The sequence below is a fragment of the Oncorhynchus masou genome, chromosome 27, assembly GCF_036934945.1.
Source record: "Oncorhynchus masou masou isolate Uvic2021 chromosome 27, UVic_Omas_1.1, whole genome shotgun sequence".
Lineage (NCBI taxonomy): Eukaryota > Metazoa > Chordata > Actinopteri > Salmoniformes > Salmonidae > Oncorhynchus > Oncorhynchus masou.
In genome coordinates, this window is record NC_088238.1 from 61,105,319 (window position 1) to 61,132,360 (window position 27,042).

Sequence of the window (27,042 nt, forward strand, 5' to 3'; positions counted from 1 at the left end):
TTGTTTCTCATGGTATGAGAGTCCTTTAAGTGCCTTTTTGGCTTCAGTCTGGTCACTATACAAATAAAGGCCTGATTGGTGGAGTGCTGCAGAGATGGTTGTCCTTCTGGAAGGTTCTCCCATCTCCACAGAGGAACTCTGGAACTCTGTCAGAGTGACCATCGGGTTCTTGGTCACCTCCCTGACCAAGGCCATTCTCCCCCGAATGCTCAGTTTAACCGGGTGGCCAGCTCTAGGAAGAGTCTTGGTGGTTCCAAACTTCTTCCATTCAAGAATGATGGACCTTCAAAGCTGCAGACATTTTTTGGTACCCTTCCCCAGATGTGTGACTCGACACAATCCTGTGTTGGAGCTCTCCAGACAATTGCTTCGAACTCATGGCTTGGTTTTTGCTCTGACATGCTCTGTCAACTATGGGACCTGGTATAGACAGGTGTGTGCCTTTCCAAATCATGTCCAATCAATTGAATTTACCACAGGTGGACCCCAATCAAGTTGTAGAAACATCTCAAGGATGATCAATGGAAACAGGATGCAACTGAGCTCAATTTCGAGTCTCATAGCAATGGGTCTGAATACTTATGTAAATAAGGTATTCCAGTTTTTTGTTTTAAGACAGTTTAGAAAATGTCTAAAAACCTGTTTGCGATTTTTTTTGTCATGATGTGGTATTGTGATGTCATTATGGGATATTGTGATGTCATTATGGGGTATTGTGATGTCATTATGGGGTATTGTGATGTCATTATGGGGTATTGTGTGTAGATCGATGAGGAAAAAAGTACACCGTAAAAGTATTTGGCGAATAAAGGTGACTGATTCTAATTTATACACATACAGTATACAGTTGCAGGTACTAAAAAAGTAGGTCGTGGCGCGGTATTGGAGGAACTATCTGTGCGCCATCGTCTCCTACAGCGATAGGTTGTCACAGACAAGTACCACGGTAAATGTTTTTTAAAATTACTTATTTCACTGCCTGCACCTGTAAAGAATACAGTGAACATTATTCCTGTAAATTAAAATATACGCTACTGTTTAAAAGTTTGGGGTCACTTAGAAATCTCCTTGTTTTCCATGAAAACATACATGAAATTAGTTGTAAAATGAATAAGAAATATAGTCAAGACGTTGACAAGGTTATAAATAATGATTTTTAATTTAAATAATAATTGTGTCCTTCAAACTTTGCTTTCGTCAAAGAATCCTCCATTTGCAGCCGACCTTTGGTATTCTGGTTGTCAATTTGTTGAGGTAATCTGAAGAGATTTCACCCCATGCTTCCTGAAGCACCGCCCACAAGTTGGACTGGCTTGATGGGCACTTCTTACCATACGGTCAAGCTGCTCCCACAACAGCTCAATAGGGTTGAGATCCGGTGACTGTGCTGGCCACTCCATTATAGACAGAACACCATTTGACTGCTTCTTCCCTAAATAGTTATTACATAGTTTGGAGCTGTGCTTTGGGTCATTGTCCTGTTGTAGGAGGAAATCCACAGGGTATGGCATGGCATTGCAAAATGGAGTGATAGCCTTCCTTCTTCAATATCCCTTTAATCCTGTACAAATCTCCCACTTTTCCACCACCAAAGCACCCCCAGACCATCACATTGCCTCCACCAGGCTTGACAGCGTCAAGCACTCCTCCAACATCTTTCCATTTTTTCTGCGTCTCACGCATGTTCTTCTTTGTGATCCGAACACCTCAAACTTAGATTTGTTTGTCCATAACACTTTTTTTCCAATCTTTCTCTGTTCAGTGTCTGTGTTCTTCAGCCGTCTTAAATCTTTTCTTTTTATTGGCCAGTCTGAGATATGGCTTTTTCCTTCCAGCTCTGCCTAGAAGACCAGCATCCCAGAGTCGCATCTTCACTGTTGACGTTGAGACTGGCGTTTGCGGGTAATATTTAATGAAGCTGCTAGTTGAGGACTTGTGAGGCGTCTGTTTCTCAAACTACACAATCTAATGTATTTCTCCTCTTGCTCAGTTGTGCATTGGGGCCTCCCACTCCTCTATCTATTCTGGTTAGAGCCAGTTTGCGCTGGTCTCTGAATGGAGTAGTACACAGCGTTGTACGAGATCTTCAGTTTCTTAGAAATTTCTCCCATGGAATAGCCTTCATTTCTCAGAACAAGAATAGACTGACGAGTTTCAGAAGAAAGTTATTTTTTCTTGGCCATTTTGAGCCTGTAATCAAACCCACAAATGCTGATGCTCCAGATACTCATCTAGTCTAAAGAAGGACAGTTGTATTGCTTCTTTAATCAGAACAACAGTTTTCAGCTGTGCTAACATAATTGCAAAAGGGTTTTCTAATGATCAATTATCCTTTTAAAATTATCAACTTGGATTAGCTAACACAACATGCCATTGGAACACAGGAGTGATGGTTGTTGATAATTGGCCTCTGTACACCTATGTAGATAGTTGTCACGCCCTGACCATAGAGATCTTTTTATTCTCTATGTTTGGTTGGTCAGGGTGTGACTCGGGTGGGAAACTCTATGTTCTTTGTTTCTATGTTTTGGCCGGGTATGGTTCTCAATCAGGGACAGCTGTCTATCGTTGTCTCTGATTGGTAATCATACTTAGGCAGCCTTTTTCCTTTTGAATTTGTGGGTAGTTGTCTTTGTTAGTGGCATTATAGCCTAAGTAAGCGTCACGGTTGTGTCCTTGTCCTTTGTTTTGTTGGTGACATTTATAAATAAAATGTACGCTCACCCTGCTGCACCTTGGTCCGGTCATTTTCAAGACGACATTCGTGACAGATATTCCTATTAAACAAATCTGCCATTTCCAACATTAACAATGTCCACACTGTATTTCTAATCAAATTTATGTTACTTTAATGGGCGAAAATGTTCGCTTTTCTTTTCAAAAACAAGGACAATTCTAAGTGACCTCACAATGAAATGTAGTGTATAAAAAGTTCAGATTAAGATATGATTATACCTTTATTTCAACAAGGAACACAGACAGAGTCCACGGTCTCTTTTACAGCTGGGCCCTGCGTATATATGTTTGCATATACACCATATCACAAAAGTGAGTACACCCCTGTCATGTTTGTAAATATTTGAGTATATCTGTTCACGTGACAACACTGAAGAAATGACACTTTGCTACGATGTAAAGTAGCGAGTGTTCAGCTTGTATAACAGTGTAAATTTGCTGTCCCCTACAAAATATCTCAACACACAGCCATTAATGTCTAAACCGCTGGCAACAAAAGTGAGTACATCCCTAAGTGAAAATGTCCAGATGTTTGCATATACAGTTTAGGTACAATGATTAAAAAACTACACAAGACAAACAAATCGATTACAGATAACACAATAAAAAATATGTGTGCAATGATAAGTAGCATCCAACGATTTATGTGTTGATGTCGTACCATGCATGTACATAATATCCCCATAATCTGTAACAGACATAAAAGTAGCTTGCACAATTTGTCTTCTATTTGTAGAGGACAAGCATGTCCTGTTTCTATAGAAGAAGCCTAGCTTGATTTTTTGCCGTTTACAAAGTTCGTCAACATGCATTTTAATTAGGCTGTTCATCATCCAATCATATCCCTAAGTATTTGTATGCAGAGACCTGGTTAATTCGAGAACCATCTAAGCTCGTGAGTGCAAGTGTATTTTCAACCAACTTTTTGAACCTATTAAAAATCATAAAATGTGTTTTCTTTGCATTTAAAATACGAGAGAGAGAAGGTACGGATGGATGGAGACAGAGAAGGTATGGATGGACGGAGAGAGAGAAGGTACTGATGGACGGAGAGAGAGAAGGTACGGATGGACGGAGAGAGAGAAGGTATGGATGGACGGAGAGAGAGAAGGTACGGATGGACGGAGACAGAGACATAGAAGGTACGGATGGACGGAGAGAGAGAAGGTACTGATGGACGGAGAGAGAGAAGGTACTGATGGACGGAGAGAGAGAAGGTACGGATGGACGGAGAGAGAGAAGTTATGGATGGACGGAGACAGAGACAGAGAAGGTATGGATGGACGGAGAGAGAGAAGGTATGGATGGACGGAGACAGAGACAGAGAAGGTATGGATGGACAGAGAGAGAGAAGGTATGGATGGACGGAGACAGAGACAGAGAAGGTATGGATGGACGGAGAGAGAGAAGGTACGGATGGACGGAGAGAGAGAAGGTACGGATGGACGGAGAGAGAGAAGGTACGGATGGACGGAGAGAGAGAAGGTACTGATGGACGGAGAGAGAGAAGGTACGGATGGACGGAGAGAGAGAAGGTACGGATGGACGGAGAGAGAGAAGGTACGGATGGACGGAGAGAGAGAAGGTACGGATGGACGGAGAGAGAGAAGGTACTGATGGACGGAGAGAGAGAAGGTACTGATGGACGGAGAGAGAGAAGGTACTGATGGACGGAGAGAGAGAAGGTACGGATGGACGGAGAGAGAGAAGGTACGGATGGACGGAGAGAGAAGGTACGGATGGATGGAGAGAGAGAAGGTACTGATGGACGGAGAGAGAGAAGGTACGGATGGACGGAGAGAGAGAAGGTACGGATGGACGGAGAGAGAGAAGGTACGGATGGACGGAGAGAGAGAAGGTACGGATGGACGGAGAGAGAGAAGGTACGGATGGACGGAGAGAGAGAAGGTACGGATGGACGGAGAGAGAGAAGGTACGGATGGACGGAGAGAGAGAAGGTACTGATGGACGGAGAGTGAGAAGGAGAAGAGTAACAAGTATGGATGCACGGAGAGAGAGGAGGAGAGTAACAGGTACGGATGGAGGGAGAGAGAGAAGGAAGGAGGAGAGAAGCAAGAGAGAGGGGGATGAGGGAGGCATAAACCACTCCAACAGCCCAGACAGCATACCGTTCATTCTATATCTCCACACACCCTCTTTCTCTTCCTTCTCTCACTCTCTCCCTCCCTCTGTTATCCCCTCTCTATTCCTCCCCGACTCTACCTCCTCCCATACTGAAACTATAGCTATCGTTGAATTATAAATGAAGAAATTACAAACATTATTTTTGTTCTTTAAATCGCCCCTTTCATGTTCTATTTTGCTCTCTCTCTGTTTTGGTTTCAGGTGTTTCAGAAGGGTGAAGGGCTAGAGGTGTCTTGAGTGGTCGGGGGTGGGGGTAGAGGGACAAATCAGAGAGACAAGGGGATAATGGTTAACAGTGGGGGTCTGTAAACACACAGTAGGATGGGGGGGGGGGACAACACACACATTTGAGGGCGATTAATGGTCTTTCCTATATACCTGACAGAGATTACAGAGATCTTTCAAACATGCAGGCCTTTAATCTTGTCCTCCTGAGGGTAAGGTGTAGGGTACATGTATTATGATAATCAAATGATATGGAAGTTTCCATTGTAGTTTCAATGCCCACTATTTATGTTGGTAAGAGCATGTCAATGTGCAACCTCTGTTGGCTGTGGCCTTCTGTGCTTGAGATATATATATTTTTTATTTTACCTTTATTTAACTAGGCAAGTCAGTTAAGAACAAATTCTTATTTTCAATGACGGCCTAGGAACAGTGGGTTAACTGCCTGTTCAGGGGCAGAATGACAGATTTGTACCATGTCAGCTCGGGGATTTGAACTTGCACCCTTCCGGTTACTAGTCCAATGCTCTAACCACTACACACACACACACACACACACGAATAAAACAATAGCCTAGTGCCTCCCACTATAGGTGTACCGGTGCATCACTACGCCAAAAACTCTTCCCCCTAACTAACTATTTCTCTCATGTCGTTCTCTAACCTACCTACCCCCTCCATTTTCCAATATATTTTCTACCCCTTCTTCTCCTTCTCACCGTGAAGCTGAGTGGAGAAAGAGGGAGTGAGTAAAAAAAGAAGAAACCGGTCGAACAGGTAGTAGCCTAACCCAGGTTTGGTTTGTCACCGTTATGTCTGTGGCGCATGCGCACTGGTACCTGTGCTTCCTGAATAAAGGAAAGGACTAGCCTACCTGTGTCGTGCATGGACCAACCTCTGAATTCACCGTGTTGCGTGGCGCTGAATCGGAATATCAGCAGTCTTACCTGACAAACTCCCGTTACTTTAAGTCGAGGAATAGAACGTAACCTTGAAGTACGGGGACACCTGAACAAGATAACTCACCTGTAGCGACGTCATTGCTGTTTTTGTGGAGTGTGTGGGCTTGGGGAGAAAAAGAACGGACACGCACAGAGAAGAAAAACGGGATAGAAGACTGAAACTGCGGAGCTACAAAGTTTGTTGTAGAGGTGGAGAACAGAAAGGAGGGAGGACTGCGGGAAGAAAGAGAAGGGAACGATCCTTCCCGTTTTTTTTTCTTTCACGAGGGGAAGGTATATTTTTGAAGTACTTTTTTCACCAGTTTACCTGGAGCGAATTGATTCTACAGAAACTTGACCGAATAGGACAGTTTAACCGTAAAAAAACGACCATGCCGCGAGCCTTCCTGGTAAAGAAGGCGAGATACTCGCCCTATAAGCGGAACTGGAGCGAATTGCCAGACGACGAGCGCGGGGACGTATATATACCAGGTGAGAGAGCTCGAGGATGGTGTTCCGTTAATGAACCATTTTGTTTCGGTGGAGCACGACCAGCAGCACAGAATAAAATAACGGGAAATCAGCGTTCGATTACATTATTAAATAATTGTTAGGCTATAATTCATGATACATTGAAACGTTTTTTTTTTTGATAAACTCACAATCTTAAACTGATACAATTATGTATCCAAAAGAGTAGGCTGCATTCTGTAACAGTAGGCTATCGGGTAGGGAAGTTTTGGCAACTTATTTTTTTACAATGTCATTGTAGGCCATATTCCAGGATAAATCATAGGCTAAGAGAACTTTTAACAACTTTCTTTGTGATTTTATTTAACTTTGTCTGTCTTAAGGTAGGCTAATGTGTTTCAGTGTTTACATATTGCCTTGCAACGGGCAAGGCCCAACTTATAGCGTGTCATTGTTCCCATTTTGCCACAAAGATAACCACGACACCGTTACACCTCCTTCGGTCCGACCTTCAGACCCGAGTAGTTTCCTTGTTGGCGAGGGTGTGAATACGGTTGCAACACTGCCCCAATCTACCTCACCCATACATACGGCCTGTCATATCTTGACTGTGCCTTGGTTGACCTATAGGCAGCCTAATCCCCTTCATAAAACAAGTGGATCTTGATTTGCAATAATACATTACCAATGTAGTCCTACTGTGTAGACTAGAACAGATAGGCAAAATTAATTATATTTATTTAGTCATAGTCTGCACGGTAGCCGAATACTTGCCACTGTTTTTGAGGAAGGTTTAACCTCCAATTCAGCCTTTGATGACAAACCAGTCACGTCGATTGCATCTCCTCCATGCAAATTCAACGTACTTTTAATTGTATGTCTCTCTGTCGCGATCTTGAGAACAATCGCCATTGTGCCGCTGGGGTGTTTTATTGTTAGGTGCTGTGGTATCAGATAACTGAACCTAACGGGTTACTCCGCCACTCCCTGCCCCCCCCCCCCCGTGTGTGTGTGTGTGTAATGTGTGTGTGTGTGTGTGTGAGAGAGAGAGAGACCCTTCCTCCACCACCGTTAACTTTTAATCATTACCCTTTACCTCCTTTAAAAGTCTATGGTGCTGAAACTGACCGTTAGATTAGAATTCACTTCCTGAACTAATGTTTTTTTTTTAAACATTAAAAACGGTTTGAATAACAAACAAAACAAACCTCTCAGTAAGTTGTTTTTGATGATGTGCATTATTTGATTAGTATAAAACGTTTTTATGACGCCATTTTAAAATCAAGGGCTATTTACCTCCAAAGATTTTAAATTCAGGTTATTGCGTGAAGCGCCAAAACAACAGCAGGCGTTCAGGTGACAACACTAGTAGCCTAGTTATTACCCAGCTATGTGAAGTTGCCTGCCCCACCGCCTCGACTTGTCACTCCAACTACAGCTGTGATCACTGTCCAAACAATGCTTCCATGGTGTTTATCACCGTTATACCCGTTTAGCATAGTTACACATTTCTCTCCAATAATTCTGATCAAGATAATTATATAAGTAGACAAACTATGAAACGTCTTTGCTTAGTAGCTATTGTATTATTTTAGCTTTGTAGCTTCGATGAATAAAGAGAACAGGAAATATTTTTTCCAAGTTGAGAAAAAAACCCGGTGCATAACAGTGCCTGTGCAACCCTGGGTAGAATAATTATTCCTTGAGTGCGCGGGAAGCTGGTGTGTGTGTGCGCGTCCCCGCGTTCTGGTTAATGTTTAGGCCAGTACATGCTGGGTGAAGTAACGGACTACAGCTAGGCTACTACCTTCGTCTCCCCTACACACGGTCATACACCCTTAGCAAACACAGCACACGACAGCGTTACGGTCCGATCTATTGTTGACTCTCTCTCTGTCTCTCTTCTGCAGGCGAGGTTCTAAACTATTTTTAGTTTATATAATTATAATAGTTCGAAAAAACTGTTCGTTTCAGACTGTTAGATAGCATAAATTCGTTTTTCAAAGACGTGATTGAACCAAGTTTTCGAATATCATCAGTATAATATCTGAACAGTCAATGTTCGCCTGGAGTTGCGCGGCGCTGGTGTAGAAGGGAGGGGTGAGCAAACAGCTCGAGATTAACTCACCAACATGTCTAATCGTGTGTGTGTGTGTGTGTGTTATCATTTAAAGTGAAATATGGCTTCAGTTGAGCCATTAAAAAACGGGTACTTTAAACGCAACTTCATCCTATTCCTGTATGACGACCGGGAAGGATACCGTTATGACCCACACAAAACAATGGCTCTCGCTCTCATAAATTTGCATGCTGATTTGCGAGTTATCCGATTCTCCTGACCTGTTATAGAATCAACAGATTCATTGTGTGCGCTACTACTCATTGGGCTCCGGAGTGGCGCAGCTGTCTAAGGCGTTGCATCTCAGTGGAAGAGGTGTCACTACAGTCCCGGTTCAAATCCAGGCTGTACTACATCCGGCTGTGATTGGGAGTCCCATAGGGTTGTCCAGCGTTTCTTTCCTCTTAACTTATTTGCAGAGTTAAATATTTTTTTTTTTGTGGTAATAAATAAAAATCTACTGATTTTACAGGACACACACACACACACACACTTACTTCAACAATTTCTGGCTCTAGGTGTTTGTAATGTAGTCGGATTGGAACGTTCCTGATCAAATATCATTAATAGTAACTAATGATGTGCATCATTACCTTTCAAGACCATTCCATACTTATCGATACATTTTAGTTTGTTACAGATTTTTATTTTTTTCATTTGTGTTTTGAGGTTGGACTTTTAGCACGTAGGGCACACCGATTGGTGTCACCTCGTTTGTTTGTGTTAGCTTGTCCATCTCGTTAGTCCAAAGGTGTTTCACCTGTGCTGGCCCAGGTGATATTTAAGAGTGGCTGTCCCACTGCATAAGTTGTCTTGAGAGTTAATGCCAGGGGTGTAAAGTACTTCAGTAAAATACTTTGAAGTACTACTTACTTATACTTTGAGTATTTAAGTACTTAAGTAAAAATACTTTGAAGTACTACTTAAGTAGTTTTTTGGGGGGTATCTGTACTTTATTATTTATATTTTTTGACAACTTGTACTTCACTACAACATTCCTAAAGAAAATAATGTACTTTCTACCCCATACATTTCCCCTGACACTCAAATGTAGTCGTTGCATGCTTAGCAGGACAGGAAAATGGTCCAATTTACACACTTATCAAGAGAACATCCCTACTGCCTCTCAACTGGCGGACCCACTAAACACAAATGCTTCATTTGTAAATGATGTCTGAGTGTTGGAGCGTGCCCCTGGCTATCTGTAAATGATGTCTGAATGTTGGAGCGTGCCCCTGGGATTCTGTAAATGATGTCTGAATGTTGGAGCGTGCCCCTGGCTATCTGTAAATGATGCCTGAGTGTTGGAGTGTGCCCCTGGCTATCTGTAAATGATGTCTGAGTGTTGGAGTGTGCCCCTGGGTATCTGTAAATGATGTCTGAGTGTTGGAGTGTGCCCCTGGCTATCTGTAAATGATGTCTGAGTGTTGGAGTGTGCCCTTGGGTATCTGTAAATGATGTCTGAATGTTGGAGTGTGCCCCTGGGTATCTGTAAATGATGTCTGAGTGTTGGAGTGTGCCCTGGGTATCTGTAAATGATGTCTCAGTGTTGGATGCCCCTGGCTATCTGTAAATGATGTCTGAGTGTTGGAGTGTGCCCCTGGGTATCTGTAAATGATGTCTGAGTGTTGGAGTGTTGGAGTGTGCCCCTGGGTATCTGTAAATGATGTCTGAGTGTTGGAGTGTGCCCCTGGGTATCTGTAAATGATGTCTGAGTGTTGGAGTGTGCCCCTGGGTATCTGTAAATGATGTCTCAGTGTTGGAGTGTGCCCCTGGGTATCTGTAAATGATGTCTGAGTGTTGGAGTGTGCCCCTGGGTATCTGTAAATGATGTCTGAGTGTTGGAGTGTGCCCCTGGGTATCTGTAAATGATGTCTGAGTGTTGGAGCGTGCCCCTGGGTATCTGTAAATGATGTCTGAGTGTTGGAGCGTGCCCCTGGGTATCTGTAAATGATGTCTGAGTGTTGGAGTGTGCCCCTGGGTATCTGTAAATGATGTCTGAGTATTGGAGCGTGCCCCTGGGTATCTGTAAATGATGTCTGAGTGTTGGAGCGTGCCCCTGGGTATCTGTAAATGATGTCTGAGTGTTGGAGTGTTGGAGTGTGCCCCTGGGTATCTGTAAATGATGTCTGAGTGTTGGAGTGTGCCCCTGGGTATCTGTAAATGATGTCTGAGTGTTGGAGTTGCTAGGCAACTTCCAGTGGACACCCCCCATGAGTGTCTTTCAAGAACCCCTCCTAAAACCCCACCTGTTTAGTTTAGGTTGGTGTCATTGACTTTGTCAGTTCTCCCTACCGTTTGAGCAACATTGTTGGGTTTTCTAGCTTGGGAACGTAAACAGTTTGAACTGATTCGGTTTGATTAGAGAAAGAAATCAATTCGATTCGATTGGATGTGATATGATTTGATGCACTAACATTTGCTGTATAAACACATTTGTTTTCCCTTCTAAATTCAAATCTCCTGTTGATGGGTGTGTGTGTGTGTGTGTGTGTGTGTGTGTGTGTGTGTGTGTGTGTGTGTGTGTGTGTGTGTGTGTGTGTGTGTGTGTGTGTGTGTGTGTGTGTGTGTGTGTGTGTGTGTGTTTACTATGTAGGCACCTAAGCAGACATAAGGGAGAATTAGCCATCTACCACTATCAGATTAGGGCCGTAAGGGAGAATTAGCCATCTACCACCCCACTACCACTATCAGTGGGGCAGCAGGGGGCGGCAGGGTAGCCTAGTGGCCAGAGCCTTGGACTAGCAAGGTTGCAAGTTCAAATCCCCGAGCTGACAAGGTACAAATCTGTCGTTCTGCCCCGAACAGGCAGTTAACCCACTGTTCCTAGGCCGTCATTGAAAATAAGAAAATAAGAATTTGTTCTTAACTGACTTGCCTAGTTAAATAATGGTAAAAATAAATCAGTAATCAGTAATTTTTGCAGATTAAGAGTTTGAGCTCGTAATGTATAAATATTTATTGATTAGAAATGAGCTATGACATAGCCAATTAATAGATAGCACAATTTTGGATTTCACCCTCATCTCACAATTCAAATGGTTGTGAATGTTTTAGATATTTTTACTGAGAGATTTTGTCCTCTGGCTTCGGCCATATTTTATTTTATTTTACTTTACCTTTACTTAACCTGGCAAGTCAGTTAAAAACACATTCTTATTTTCAATGACGGCCTCGGAACAGTGGGTTAACTGCCTGTTCAGGGGAAGAACGACAGATTTGTACCTTGTCAGCTCAGGGATTTGAACTTGCAACCTTCCGGTTACTAGTCCACCTCCTCGTTATACAGGACACAGTTGATGGTTTCATATCTAAAAATAACCATAAACACTGATTTGTTAAAAGCAAAACAACCAAAACTATTGCTGATGGTGAACAATCAAAATAAAATCTATTGTAACCTCTGTTAAGGTTTTAGGAGGTATAGACAAATGAGTTTATCTCTGCTAGCTTGGTAAAACACAATTTTTAAACATCCCATTGATAACAATTACCTAGCAAATGACATAGGTTGTCAGTCAACTAATAAAGCCTAATATCACGCGTTGCCATTTTAGTATTTTGAATGCTGAAGGGGATCAGCAACAGGTGGTCTACTTCTCATTGGTCAGCATGCGAAGCTGAGCTCAGTGCTCAGTTTGACAAAGGCTACTGATATTACCTGGAGGGGTTCAGCATATAACATGACTTATAGATCCATGTCTGTCAACGCAGTTCAATCAGTTGTTCAGTATATAACATGACTTATAGATCCATGTCTGTCAACGCAGTTCAATCAGTTGTTCAGTATATAACATGACTTATAGATCCCATGTCTGTCAACGCAGTTCAATCAGTTGTTCAGTATATAACATGACTTATAGATCCATGTCTGTCAACGCAGTTCAATCAGTTGTTCAGCATATAACATGACTTATAGATCCATGTCTGTCAACGCAGTTCAATCAGTTGTTCAGCATATAACATGACTTATAGATCCATGTCTGTCAACGCAGTTCAATCAGTTGTTCAGTATATAACATGACTTATAGATCCCATGTCTGTCAACGCAGTTCAATCAGTTGTTCAGTATATAACATGACTGATAGATCCATGTCTGTCAACGCAGTTCAATCAGTTGTTCAGTATATAACATGACTTATAGATCCCATGTCTGTCAACGCAGTTCAATCAGTTGTTCAGTATATAACATGACTTATAGATCCATGTCTGTCAACGCAGTTCAATCAGTTGTTCAGTATATAACATGACTTATAGATCCCATATCTGTCAACGCAGTTCAATCAGTTGTTCAGCATATAACATGACTTATAGATCCATGTCTGTCAACGCAGTTCAATCAGTTGTTCAGTATATAACATGACTTATAGATCCCATGTCTGTCAACGCAGTTCAATCAGTTGTTCAGCATATAACATGACTTATAGATCCATGTCTGTCAACGCAGTTCAATCAGTTGTTCAGCATATAACATGACTTATAGATCCCATGTCTGTCAACGCAGTTCAATCAGTTGTTCAGTATATAACATGACTGATAGATCCCATGTCTGTCAACGCAGTTCAATCAGTTGTTCAGTATATAACATGACTTATAGATCCATGTCTGTCAACGCAGTTCAATCAGTTGTTCAGCATATAACATGACTTATAGATCCATGTCTGTCAACGCAGTTCAATCAGTTGTTCAGTATATAACATGACTGATAGATCCCATGTCTGTCAACGCAGTTCAATCAGTTGTTCAGTATATAACATGACTTATAGATCCATGTCTGTCAACGCAGTTCAATCAGTTGTTCAGTATATAACATGACTTATAGATCCATGTCTGTCAACGCAGTTCAATCAGTTGTTCAGTATATAACATGACTTATAGATCCCATGTCTGTCAACGCAGTTCAATCAGTTGTTCAGTATATAACATGACTTATAGATCCCATATCTGTCAACGCAGTTCAATCAGTTGTTCAGCATATAACATGACTTATAGATCCATGTCTGTCAACGCAGTTCAATCAGTTGTTCAGTATATAACATGACTTATAGATCCCATGTCTGTCAACGCAGTTCAATCAGTTGTTCAGCATATAACATGACTTATAGATCCATGTCTGTCAACGCAGTTCAATCAGTTGTTCAGCATATAACATGACTTATAGATCCCATGTCTGTCAACGCAGTTCAATCAGTTGTTCAGTATATAACATGACTGATAGATCCCATGTCTGTCAACGCAGTTCAATCAGTTGTTCAGTATATAACATGACTTATAGATCCATGTCTGTCAACGCAGTTCAATCAGTTGTTCAGCATATAACATGACTTATAGATCCATGTCTGTCAACGCAGTTCAATCAGTTGTTCAGTATATAACATGACTGATAGATCCCATGTCTGTCAACGCAGTTCAATCAGTTGTTCAGTATATAACATGACTTATAGATCCATGTCTGTCAACGCAGTTCAATCAGTTGTTCAGTATATAACATGACTTATAGATCCATGTCTGTCAACGCAGTTCAATCAGTTGTTCAGTATATAACATGACTTATAGATCCCATGTCTGTCAACGCAGTTCAATCAGTTGTTCAGTATATAACATGACTGATAGATCCATGTCTGTCAACGCAGTTCAATCAGTTGTTCAGCATATAACATGACTTATAGATCCATGTCTGTCAACGCAGTTCAATCAGTTGTTCAGCATATAACATGACTTATAGATCCATGTCTGTCAACGCAGTTCAATCAGTTGTTCAGTATATAACATGACTGATAGATCCATGTCTGTCAACGCAGTTCAATCAGTTGTTCAGTATATAACATGACTGATAGATCCATGTCTGTCAACACAGTTCAATCAGTTGTTCAGCATATAACATGACTTATAGATCCATGTCTGTCAACGCAGTTCAATCAGTTGTTCAGCATATAACATGACTTATAGATCCATGTCTGTCAACGCAGTTCAATCAGTTGTTCAGTATATAACATGACTGATAGATCCATGTCTGTCAACGCAGTTCAATCAGTTGTTCAGCATATAACATGACTGATAGATCCCATGTCTGTCAACGCAGTTCAATCAGTTGTTCAGTATATAACATGACTTATAGATCCCATGTCTGTCAACGCAGTTCAATCAGTTGTTCAGCATATAACATGACTTATAGATCCATGTCTGTCAACGCAGTTCAATCAGTTGTTCAGTATATAACATGACTGATAGATCCATGTCTGTCAACGCAGTTCAATCAGTTGTCACAAAAGATGAGAGGTATTTTCAGAGATGGGAGTTTGAATCGGGTTTTTTTTTTCCCTGACCGAAGCGTGCTATACGGATCAGTTTTTTTTTGTGTGTGTGGGGGGGGGGGGGGGGGGGTAACGAGGACCGATGCACTTGCGTCTAAAGCATTTGAATCGGTGACCGATGGGCATCGGTGACTCTACAATTTCTCTGTGTTTCTAATAGAGATTGTATGTAACCGATTGAATAGGATAAGTAACCTTTGCTACTAACACATGTGCACACAGGGCAGTGAGGCACATAGTGTGTGTGTGTGTGTGTGTGTGTGTGTGTGTTTACTATGTAGGCACCTAAGCAGACATAAGGGAGAATTAGCCATCTACCACTATCAGATTAGGGCCGTAAGGGAGAATTAGCCATCTACCACCCCACTACCACTATCAGTGGGGCAGCAGGGGGCGGCAGGGTAGCCTAGTGGCCAGAGCCTTGGACTAGCAAGGTTGCAAGTTCAAATCCCCGAGCTGACAAGGTACAAATCTGTCGTTCTTCCCCTGAACAGGCAGTTAACCCACTGTTCCTAGGCCATCATTGAAAATAAAAAAATAAGAATTTGTTCTTAACTGACTTGCCTAGTTAAATAATGGTAAAAATAAATCAGTAATCAGTAATTTTTGCAGATTAAGAGTTTGAGCTCGTAATGTATAAATATTTATTGATTAGAAATGAGCTATGACATAGCCAATTAATAGATAGCACAATTTTGGATTTCACCCTCATCTCACAATTCAAATGGTTGTGAATGTTTTAGATATTTTTACTGAGAGATTTTGTCCTCTGGCTTCGGCCATATTTTATTTTATTTTACTTTACCTTTACTTAACCTGGCAAGTCAGTTAAGAACACATTCTTATTTTCAATGATGGCCTCGGAACAGTGGGTTAACTGCCTGTTCAGGGAAGAACGACAGATTTGTACCTTGTCAGCTCGGGGATTTGAACTTGCAACCTTCCGGTTACTAGTCCACCTCCTCGTTATACAGGACACAGTTGATGGTTTCATATCTAAAAATAACCATAAACACTGATTTGTTAAAAGCAAAACAACCAAAACTATTGCTGATGGTGAACAATCAAAATAAAATCTATTGTAACCTCTGTTAAGGTTTTAGGAGGTATAGACAAATGAGTTTATCTCTGCTAGCTTGGTAAAACACAATTTTTAAACATCCCATTGATAACAATTACCTAGCAAATGACATAGGTTGTCAGTCAACTAATAAAGCCTAATATCACGCGTTGCCATTTTAGTATTTTGAATGCTGAAGGGGATCAGCAACAGGTGGTCTACTTCTCATTGGTCAGCATGCGAAGCTGAGCTCAGTGCTCAGTTTGACAAAGGCTACTGATATTACCTGGAGGGGTTCAGCATATAACATGACTTATAGATCCATGTCTGTCAACGCAGTTCAATCAGTTGTTCAGTATATAACATGACTTATAGATCCATGTCTGTCAACGCAGTTCAATCAGTTGTTCAGTATATAACATGACTTATAGATCCCATGTCTGTCAACGCAGTTCAATCAGTTGTTCAGTATATAACATGACTTATAGATCCATGTCTGTCAACGCAGTTCAATCAGTTGTTCAGCATATAACATGACTTATAGATCCATGTCTGTCAACGCAGTTCAATCAGTTGTTCAGCATATAACATGACTTATAGATCCATGTCTGTCAACGCAGTTCAATCAGTTGTTCAGTATATAACATGACTTATAGATCCCATGTCTGTCAACGCAGTTCAATCAGTTGTTCAGTATATAACATGACTGATAGATCCATGTCTGTCAACGCAGTTCAATCAGTTGTTCAGTATATAACATGACTTATAGATCCCATGTCTGTCAACGCAGTTCAATCAGTTGTTCAGTATATAACATGACTTATAGATCCATGTCTGTCAACGCAGTTCAATCAGTTGTTCAGTATATAACATGACTTATAGATCCCATATCTGTCAACGCAGTTCAATCAGTTGTTCAGCATATAACATGACTTATAGATCCATGTCTGTCAACGCAGTTCAATCAGTTGTTCAGTATATAACATGACTTATAGATCCCATGTCTGTCAACGCAGTTCAATCAGTTGTTCAGCATATAACATGACTTATAGATCCATGTCTGTCAACGCAGTTCAATCAGTTGTTCAGCATATAACATGACTTATAGATCCCATGTCTGTCAACGCAGTTCAATCAGTTGTTCAGTATATAACATGACTGATAGATCCCATGTCTGTCAACGCAGTTCAATCAGTTGTTCAGTATATAACATGACTTATAGATCCATGTCTGTCAACGCAGTTCAATCAGTTGTTCAGCATATAACATGACTTATAGATCCATGTCTGTCAACGCAGTTCAATCAGTTGTTCAGTATATAACATGACTGATAGATCCCATGTCTGTCAACGCAGTTCAATCAGTTGTTCAGTATATAACATGACTTATAGATCCATGTCTGTCAACGCAGTTCAATCAGTTGTTCAGTATATAACATGACTTATAGATCCATGTCTGTCAACGCAGTTCAATCAGTTGTTCAGTATATAACATGACTTATAGATCCCATGTCTGTCAACGCAGTTCAATCAGTTGTTCAGTATATAACATGACTTATAGATCCCATATCTGTCAACGCAGTTCAATCAGTTGTTCAGCATATAACATGACTTATAGATCCATGTCTGTCAACGCAGTTCAATCAGTTGTTCAGTATATAACATGACTTATAGATCCCATGTCTGTCAACGCAGTTCAATCAGTTGTTCAGCATATAACATGACTTATAGATCCATGTCTGTCAACGCAGTTCAATCAGTTGTTCAGCATATAACATGACTTATAGATCCCATGTCTGTCAACGCAGTTCAATCAGTTGTTCAGTATATAACATGACTGATAGATCCCATGTCTGTCAACGCAGTTCAATCAGTTGTTCAGTATATAACATGACTTATAGATCCATGTCTGTCAACGCAGTTCAATCAGTTGTTCAGCATATAACATGACTTATAGATCCATGTCTGTCAACGCAGTTCAATCAGTTGTTCAGTATATAACATGACTGATAGATCCCATGTCTGTCAACGCAGTTCAATCAGTTGTTCAGTATATAACATGACTTATAGATCCATGTCTGTCAACGCAGTTCAATCAGTTGTTCAGTATATAACATGACTTATAGATCCATGTCTGTCAACGCAGTTCAATCAGTTGTTCAGTATATAACATGACTTATAGATCCCATGTCTGTCAACGCAGTTCAATCAGTTGTTCAGTATATAACATGACTGATAGATCCATGTCTGTCAACGCAGTTCAATCAGTTGTTCAGCATATAACATGACTTATAGATCCATGTCTGTCAACGCAGTTCAATCAGTTGTTCAGCATATAACATGACTTATAGATCCATGTCTGTCAACGCAGTTCAATCAGTTGTTCAGTATATAACATGACTGATAGATCCATGTCTGTCAACGCAGTTCAATCAGTTGTTCAGTATATAACATGACTTATAGATCCATGTCTGTCAACGCAGTTCAATCAGTTGTTCAGTATATAACATGACTTATAGATCCATGTCTGTCAACGCAGTTCAATCAGTTGTTCAGCATATAACATGACTTATAGATCCATGTCTGTCAACGCAGTTCAATCAGTTGTTCAGTATATAACATGACTTATAGATCCATGTCTGTCAACGCAGTTCAATCAGTTGTTCAGCATATAACATGACTGATAGATCCCATGTCTGTCAACGCAGTTCAATCAGTTGTTCAGTATATAACATGACTTATAGATCCCATGTCTGTCAACGCAGTTCAATCAGTTGTTCAGTATATAACATGACTTATAGATCCATGTCTGTCAACGCAGTTCAATCAGTTGTTCAGTATATAACATGACTTATAGATCCATGTCTGTCAACGCAGTTCAATCAGTTGTCACAAAAGATGAGAGGTATTTTCAGAGATGGGAGTTTGAATCGGGTTTTTTTTTTCCCTGACCAGCGTGCTATACGGATCAGTTTTTTTTTTTGTGTTTGTTGGGGGGTGGGGGGGGGGTAACGAGGACCGATGCACTTGCGTCTAAAGCATTTGAATCGGTGACCGATGGGCATCGGTGACTCTACAATTTCTCTGTGTTTCTAATAGAGATTGTATGTAACCGATTGAATAGGATAAGTAACCTTTGCTACTAACACATGTGCACACAGGGCAGTGAGGCACATAGTGTGTGTGTGTGTGTGTGTGTGTGTGTGTGTGTGTGTGTGTGTGTGTGTGTGTGTGTGTGTGTGTGTGTGTGTGTGTGTGTGTGTGTGTGTGTTTAAGGAGCGTAATAGCACCAACCTGTGTCTCTGGACTGGCTGGTCAGACTGGTCCAACGGTAACTAGACTGTGTGTGTGGCATGGGCCTTCTCTGTCATACTTTAAACAGACAATTAGACACCACCCACGCTCTTATCTTCAACCTTTTCTCTGTCCTTCTAGTGTGCGTGACTGTGACATAATGAATCCAATTCTTAGGTTATATCTTATATATATATATATTATTTTATCGTATCCTTTCTCTCTCTGTACTTCTAGTGTGCGTGACTGCGCAATAATGAGTCCAATTCTTAGGTTATATCTTTTATATATATATTCTTATATCGGATCCTTTCTCTGTCCGTTTCAGTGTCTGTCTTCCCCGTGCCCTTATTGGAGGAAACTGAAGCCAGTCCAGCAGAGACCACCCCCTGTCTCGCCACGACGACGCACTACGAATACACCAAATACACACAGTCGCACTCGGTGCGCAGCGTGATGACCCCTACAGCGGAGATGCCCTCGTGCACGGTGCTGGGTCAACCCCAGAGCCCTGGTCGGGAGTTAGAGGTCACGGGGTTAGAGGTGAAGAGGAGGGCACAGAGCAGCACCTATGTCCGCTCCAAAATCAAGGTGAGTGACTGAGGCATTTTGAAAATAGGGGGGGGTCTTTTTTAAATGTATTTTTAGTTATGTAATCGTGTTTGGTTTTCTGAGAATATAAGACCACAATTATCGCCGGTGACCAACTTTTTTATTCTCTCTCTCACCCCATCCTTCTCAATCCCTCTTCTATCCCATTCTCTCCATCTCTCTCTCTTTATCCCATTCTCTCCATCTCTCTCTCTTTATCCCATTCTCTCCATCTCTCTCTCTGTCTCTTCTATAGGTGACTACAGGTGAGCTACCCAGTCAGATTCCAATACCAACCCAGCCTTCCATCCCTGAAATCACCACCACACCTGTTTCCTTGACGACGTCCCCTCCTGCCCTGGTCTCCACAGTAACGAAGTCAGGGACAGGTGCTCAGGCGTTGTTTGTGTGCAAGGTATGTCACGACCCCGTCTCCCTTCTAACCCATTATGTCCATCCTCCTCTCCCTTCTAACCCATTATGTCACGACCTCCTCTCCCTTCTAACCCATTATGTCACGACCCCCTCTCCCTTCTAACCCATTATGTCACGACCTCCTCTCCCTTCTAACCCATTATGTCACGACCACCTCTCCCTTCTAACCCATTATGTCACGACCCCCTCTCCCTTCTAACCCATTATGTCACGACCCCCTCTCCCTTCTAACCCATTATGTCACGACCTCCTCTCCCTTCTAACCCATTATGTCACGACCTCCTCTCCCTTCTAACCCATTATGTCACGACCACCTCTCCCTTCTAACCCATTATGTCACGACCCCCCTCTCCCTTCTAACCCATTATGTCACGACCTCCTCTCCCTTCTAACCCATTATGTCACGACCTCCTCTCCCTTCTAACCCATTATGTCACGACCCCCTCTCCCTTCTAACCCATTATGTCACGACCACCTCTCCCTTCTAACCCATTATGTCACGACCACCTCTCCCTTCTAACCCATTATGTCACGACCCCCTCTCCCTTCTAACCCATTATGTCACGACCCCGTCTCCCTTCTAACCCATTCTCTCCATCCCCCTCTCCCTTCTAACCCATTATGTCCATCCCTGTCTCACTCCCCCTCTTCCTTCTAACCCATTCTCTACATCCTGTCTCACTCCCCCTCTCCCTTCTAACCCATTCTCTCCATCCTGTCTCACTCCCCCTCTCCCTTCTAACCCATTCTCTCCATCCTGTCTCACTCCTCCTCTCCCTTCTAACCCATTCTCTCCATCCTGTCTCACTCCCCCTCTCCCTTCTAACCCATTCTCTCCATCCTGTCTCACTCCCCCTCTCCCTTCTAACCCATTCTCTCCATCCCCCTCTCCCTTCTAACCCATTCTCTCCATCCTGTCATAATCCCCCTCTCCCTTCTAACCCATTCTCTCCATCCCCCTCTCCCTTCTGACCCATTCTCTACATCCTGTCTCAACCCTCCTCTCCCTTCTAACCCATTCTCTACATCTTTCTATCAGCTCTGCCAGAAGAGCTTTCACCCTCTCTTTACTTATCTCTAATCATCCATCTTTCTCTTCCTCTGTAACCATCTCTCATCTTCATCCATCTCTAATCCATCCATCTATTCCTCTGTAGCCCATCTCTCTCTCTCCTGTTCCTCCCTAACCTGTCTCTCTCTCCTGTTCCTCCCTAACCCATCTCTCTCTCCTGTTCCTCCCTAACCCATCTCTCTCTCCTCTTCCTCCCTAACCCGTCTCTCTCTCCTCTTCCTCCCTAACCCGTCTCTCTCTCCTCTTCCTCCCTAACCCGTCTCTCTCTCCTGTTCCTCCCTAACCCATCTCTCTCTCCTCTTCCTCCCTAACCCGTCTCTCTCTCCTGTTCCTCCCTAACCCATCTCTCTCTCCTCTTCCTCCCTAACCCGTCTCTCTCTCCTGTTCCTCCCTAACCCATCTCTCTCTCCTGTTCCTCCCTAACCCATCTCTCTCTCCTGTTCCTCCCTAACCCATCTCTCTCCTGTTCCTCCCTAACCCATCTCTCTCTCCTGTTCCTCCCTAACCCGTCTCTCTCTCCTCTTCCTCCCTAACCCATCTCTCTCTCCTGTTCCTCCCTAACCCATCTCTCTCTCCTGTTCCTCCCTAACCCGTCTCTCTCTCCTCTTCCTCCCTAACCCATCTCTCTCTCCTGTTCCTCTCTAACCCATCTCTCTCTCCTGTTCCTCTCTAACCCATCTCTCTCCTGTTCCTCTCTAACCCATCTCTCTTTCCTGTTCCTCTCTAACCCATCTCTCTCTCCTGTTCCTCCCTAACCCATCTCTCTCTCCTGTTCCTGTGTAACCCATCAGATGTGTCAGAAGGTGTTCCAGTACCAGAGGATGTTGAACCGACACCTGAAGTGTCACAGTGATACTAAGAGACACCTGTGTAACCACTGTGGTAAAGGATTCAACGACACCTTCGACCTGAAGAGACACGTCAGAACACACACAGGTAGGACACACATACAGGAGCACGGACAGAAAGCCGAACAGACTCATCAATACACCACACCAACCATTAACCACTCACCCCTTCCCTTCACTCCACCCTACCCTTCACTCCACCCACCACCCACCCCACTCCCCTTCTCTCCACCTAGTGCTACTCCATCTCCTCTCATTCCGCTTCTCTCCCTCCATCTCTAACCCTTCTCTCTCTCCATTTCTAACACTTCTCTCTCTCCATCTCTAACCCTTCTCTCTCCCTCCATCTCCAACCCTTCTCTCTCTCCATCTCTAACCCTTCTCTATCTCCATCTCTAACCCTCCTCTCTCACTCCATCTCTAACCCTTCTCTCCCTCCATCTCTCTCTAGGAGTGCGTCCCTACAAGTGCTCTCTGTGTGACAAGGCCTTCACCCAGCGCTGCTCTCTCGAGTCTCACATGAAGAAGATCCACGGTGTGACCCTGCAGTACGCCTATAAGGAGAGACGCAACAAACTCTACGTCTGTGAGGAGTGTGGCCACACCGCCCCTTCCCAGGATACACTGCTCAAACACTACCACGCCCTCCATCCCAACTCCGCCTTCCTGAGGGGGAAGGGGCTGAAAGGGGGGAGAGGGGCAGAGGGGGAGGAGTCGATGCCTGGGTCGCCGCTTTCGAATGACCAGGATAGTGATGATACTACAGGGTCTGGGGTGCAGTAGAAAGAAGGGGCTGAAGGAGAGGGGAAGGGTAGGAATACAACGGTTGTCTTTGTCGAAACTGTCTTCGGGTAAATCTGAAACGTTAAGGGAACGTCCATTTTAAATATGAGACCTGTTGAGATTAGGATTGAGATTATGCCCAGATTGAGATTATTCTGGGTTTCACCTGGAACTCTCCTCCCGATGTAGATTATCTGTACAAAAAAAAAACACAACTCTATATATTCAGTAAAGGGATTAATATATTTAAATATGTACTTTGCTATGAATTTATACAGTGTGTTTTAATGCTATTATGCATTTGATTGATGAAAATAACCAATGTTTGTTTTGGGGTTTACACTACTGAAAGTTCCAAATGGTGGTCTATAGGAAATCTTTTGCACAACTACTGTACACTGTAGTACTACTATAAGATGTTGTATCTACTGCAATACCAAGGTTGGGCTCAATTCCTTTTCAATTCCAGTCAATTCAGAAAATACACTGTAATTCCAATTCTCTTCTATGCTTTTTGGGGAAAATTTGGAATTAGTTTTATATTCCGAATTAACTATAACTGTACGATTGAAATGGAATTGACCCCTAACCCTTGTCTTATACAACTGTAACGACTGTTGAAAGAAAGAGATTGTGAAACAAAGTGCCGGTCATGTTTACATTCATATCCAATAGGACTTGGAAAGGATCCAACTTCTACAGAAGAGATTACTACTTGCATACTGGAAAAGCACAGTGAGATTATTCTAGCCTGGTCCCAGGTCTGTTTGTGCTGTATAGCCATCTCCACTCCACTATAGCCTGGTCCCAGGTCTGTTTGTTGTATAGCCATCTCCACTCCACTATAGCCTGGTCCACTCCACTATAGCCTGGTCCCAGGTCTGTTTGTGCTGTATAGCCATCTCCACTCCACTATAGCCTGGTCCCAGGTCTGTTTGTTGTATAGCCATCTCCACTCCACTATAGCCTGGTCCCAGGTCTGTTTGTTGTATAGCCATCTCCACTCCACTATAGCCTGGTCCCAGGTCTGTTTGTTGTATAGCCATCTCCACTCCACTATAGCCTGGTCCCAGGTCTGTTTGTGCTGTAAAGCCATCTCCACTCCACTATAGCCTGGTCCCAGGTCTGTTTGTTGTATAGCCATCTCCACTCCACTATAGCTTGGTCCACTCCACTATAGCCTGGTCCCAGGTCTGTTTGTTGTATAGCCATCTCCACTCCACTATAGCCTGGTCCACTCCACGATAGCCTGGTCCCAGATCTGTTTGTGCTATACAGCCATCTCCACTCCACTATAGCCTGGTCCCAGGTCTGTTTGTTGTATAGCCATCTCCCCTCCACTATAGCCTGGTCCCAGGTCTGTTTGTGCTATACAGCCATCTCCACTCCACTATAGCCTGGTCCCAGATATGTTTGTGCAATATAGCCATCTCCACTCCACTATAGCCTGGTCCCAGATATGTTTGTGCTATACAGCCATCTCCACTCCACTATAGCCTGGTCCCAGGTCTGTTTGTGCTATATAGCCATCTCCACTCCACTATAGCCTGGTCCCAGGTCTGTTTGTGTTGTATAGCCATCTCCACTCCACTATAGCCTGGTCCCAGATCTGTTTGTGCTATACAGCCATCTCCACTCCACTATAGCCTGGTCCCAGGTCTGTTTGTGTTGTATAGCCATCTCCACTCCACTATAGCCTGGTCCCAGATCTGTTTGTGCTATACAGCCATCTCCTATGGTGTTTGACAAGACTATATCCATAGAATTGGCAAAACAATACACAGATCTGGTACCAGGCTAAGATTGTATAGGATTTACATACTGATTCTCAGGTTAGAATACACTCCACTATATAATGCTGTTGGTTTTGATATGTTTTCTATTAGTGGGGTTAATGTATAGACACATGATTATCCTTTTCATATCAATGTGTTTGAACTTGTTCTGGTTGTTTTCCTATTTTTTTTTCTATAAAAGTGTTTTTGTTGTTGCTTTTTGAGTGTGATTTCGGCACTTGATTCTTGGCCAGTGTGTATGTGTGTATACTGTATAAGTGCCTGACTACTCATAAGGGACAGACAACCAAAAGGGTACAGAATGATATTATACTGTACTTTCTATAACTGTACAATATAGTATATACACTGAAATATATATATATAAAGAAGTTTTCTATTTATGAACAGGTGTTTGAATGATTACTATATTAATGGGGTTCTTGTTTTCTGTGAATTTTATTTTATTTTTATTTTTTACAATCATTCTAATGTGACTTGTATCAAATTTGTATTTTATTATATGTGTCAGAACTCGGAAACTCTGAAATTTCCAACTTGGATAGTCGTTGTAGAAAAATTAGGTCAAATTTTTGGTTCCACTAGGAAAGTATCATAATCAACCAATTGGAAGCGCTACGTAAAAAAAAAAAAAAAAAAAAACGTATGCAAATTTGAACTCTTGAGGTTCTGATTTTCCGAGTTGTCTTGAATGCGGCATTTCAAATACTTTCTTCCCTTGTTGCCAATTTGACTTGTTTAAGTTCTTGTTTTCCGGGTGTGTTTGATGGGTGTGTTTGATAGGTGTGGTTGATGGGTGTGGTGGGTTGTGGATGCTGCTGTATATTCAGTGACGCTTACTTTGACAATCATGGTGAGGTTGGTTGTTGCTCAATATTAAATCTGTTTCCTATAAAGTATCAGTCTTCTGCCTTGTGTGTGTGTGTGTGTGTGTGTGTGTGTGTGTGTGTGTGTGTGTGTGTGTGTGTGTGTGTGTGAGGGAGAGGTGATAGACAGAGGGGGGAGAGAGAAAGAGAGAGGGGAGCAAGAGTGTATGAGGGCGAGAGAGAGAAATATAGAGAGTAGGTGGGTGTAGACGTCTGTGAGGCAGTAGATTCCTGTTTGGTCGTTGTTGGGTCTTGTTGGTGGAATCCAACGGAATCTCTACTTACGCGTTCTGTTCCCGAGGGACGATTCTGAACGTTAACGGCACATGGGAGCCTGCTTTGCATAAGGGAAAAGCGTTGCATAACGGTCTATTTATGGAAATCATTGGGCTACGCATTTGTAGACTAATAGATAGCAAACAATAATACCACTTTTGAAAGTCGCATGTTTACGGACGTAATATTTCATTATAATGATTTGAAAGTGAGAAAGTAAACTAACGGTGTTTCAGTTATTGTGAATATGTATACAAAAGGTTAACAATTGATTTCCATGTAGGCTTCCTACCTCGAGTTTATTTACATTTTCGTCATTTAGCAGAAGCTCTTATCCAGAGCGACTTACAGGAGCAATCATTTTATTTGATTTATTTAACGATGCGAGTCAGTTAAGAATGAATTCTTATTTACAATGACGACCTGCCCTGGCCAAACCCACTACAAACACTGGGCCAATTGTGTGCCGCCCTATGCGTCTCCCAATCACGGCCGGTTGTGATACAGCCTGGAATTTAACCAGGGTCTGTAGTGACGCCTCGAGCACTGAGATGCAGCGCCTTAGACCGCTGCAGCGCTTGGAAGAGATAAGTTCCTTGCTCAAGGGTTCATGATATAATTATTTTGTGCATGAAGCTACATTGTAGCATATTGTCTTAACTTGATACAATATATATTTTTCACTTTTACAGTCGCGTTCTCATCGACAGATGGCGCAATCGGATTGTATCAAACTTTCCTCCATTCATGGAACATTCTACAAATGCAAGATAAACACTTACTGTACACTGATTAAACCGGGTTTAACAGTTGCAGCCGACAGTAACAATAAACATAAATTGTGGCATCTGTCTTCCGTCTATCAGCACACGTAGTTGACGGTCTTCCGTCTGTTTCCATAAACAAGCCCTGTAACGTGCTTTATGGGAACTATATTAAAGGTGTGAGTTTAATTACATTTTTTTACAATTATTTCAAGCTTATATGAAAGTATACGTTCCTTATATTTTCAAACTCGTACCGCAAGCGATGCGTGTTAACGTTTAGTTAGCGTCAGGGCTCCTATAACTA

At 42.4% G+C, this 27,042-nt stretch overlaps 1 protein-coding gene across 1 annotated transcript; it reads left to right on the forward strand.

Annotated features, from left to right (window-relative positions):
- Nucleotides 1-5,969: 5,969 nt before the first annotated feature.
- Nucleotides 5,970-25,725, forward strand: LOC135516480 (putative transcription factor Ovo-like 1). The gene is made up of 5 exons (XM_064940819.1): nt 5,970-6,539; nt 19,633-19,895; nt 20,152-20,310; nt 22,194-22,338; nt 22,702-25,725. Exons 1-5 carry the CDS (start codon nt 6,440-6,442, stop codon nt 23,031-23,033), a joined length of 999 nt encoding a protein of 332 aa, XP_064796891.1. The 5' UTR covers nt 5,970-6,439; the 3' UTR covers nt 23,034-25,725.
- Nucleotides 25,726-27,042: the final 1,317 nt, after the last annotated feature.

Excerpts from the sequence above, each read along its gene's own strand:
- LOC135516480 (XM_064940819.1), top strand. The coding sequence starts at position 6,440 with ATGCCGCGAGCCTTCCTGGTAAAGAAGGCGAGATACTCGCCCTATAAG. Across the intron at positions 19,896-20,151 it reads ATGTCCGCTCCAAAATCAAG|GTGACTACAGGTGAGCTACC; the intron begins GTGAGTGACTGA and ends TCTCTTCTATAG. Across the intron at positions 20,311-22,193 it reads AGGCGTTGTTTGTGTGCAAG|ATGTGTCAGAAGGTGTTCCA; the intron begins GTATGTCACGAC and ends GTAACCCATCAG.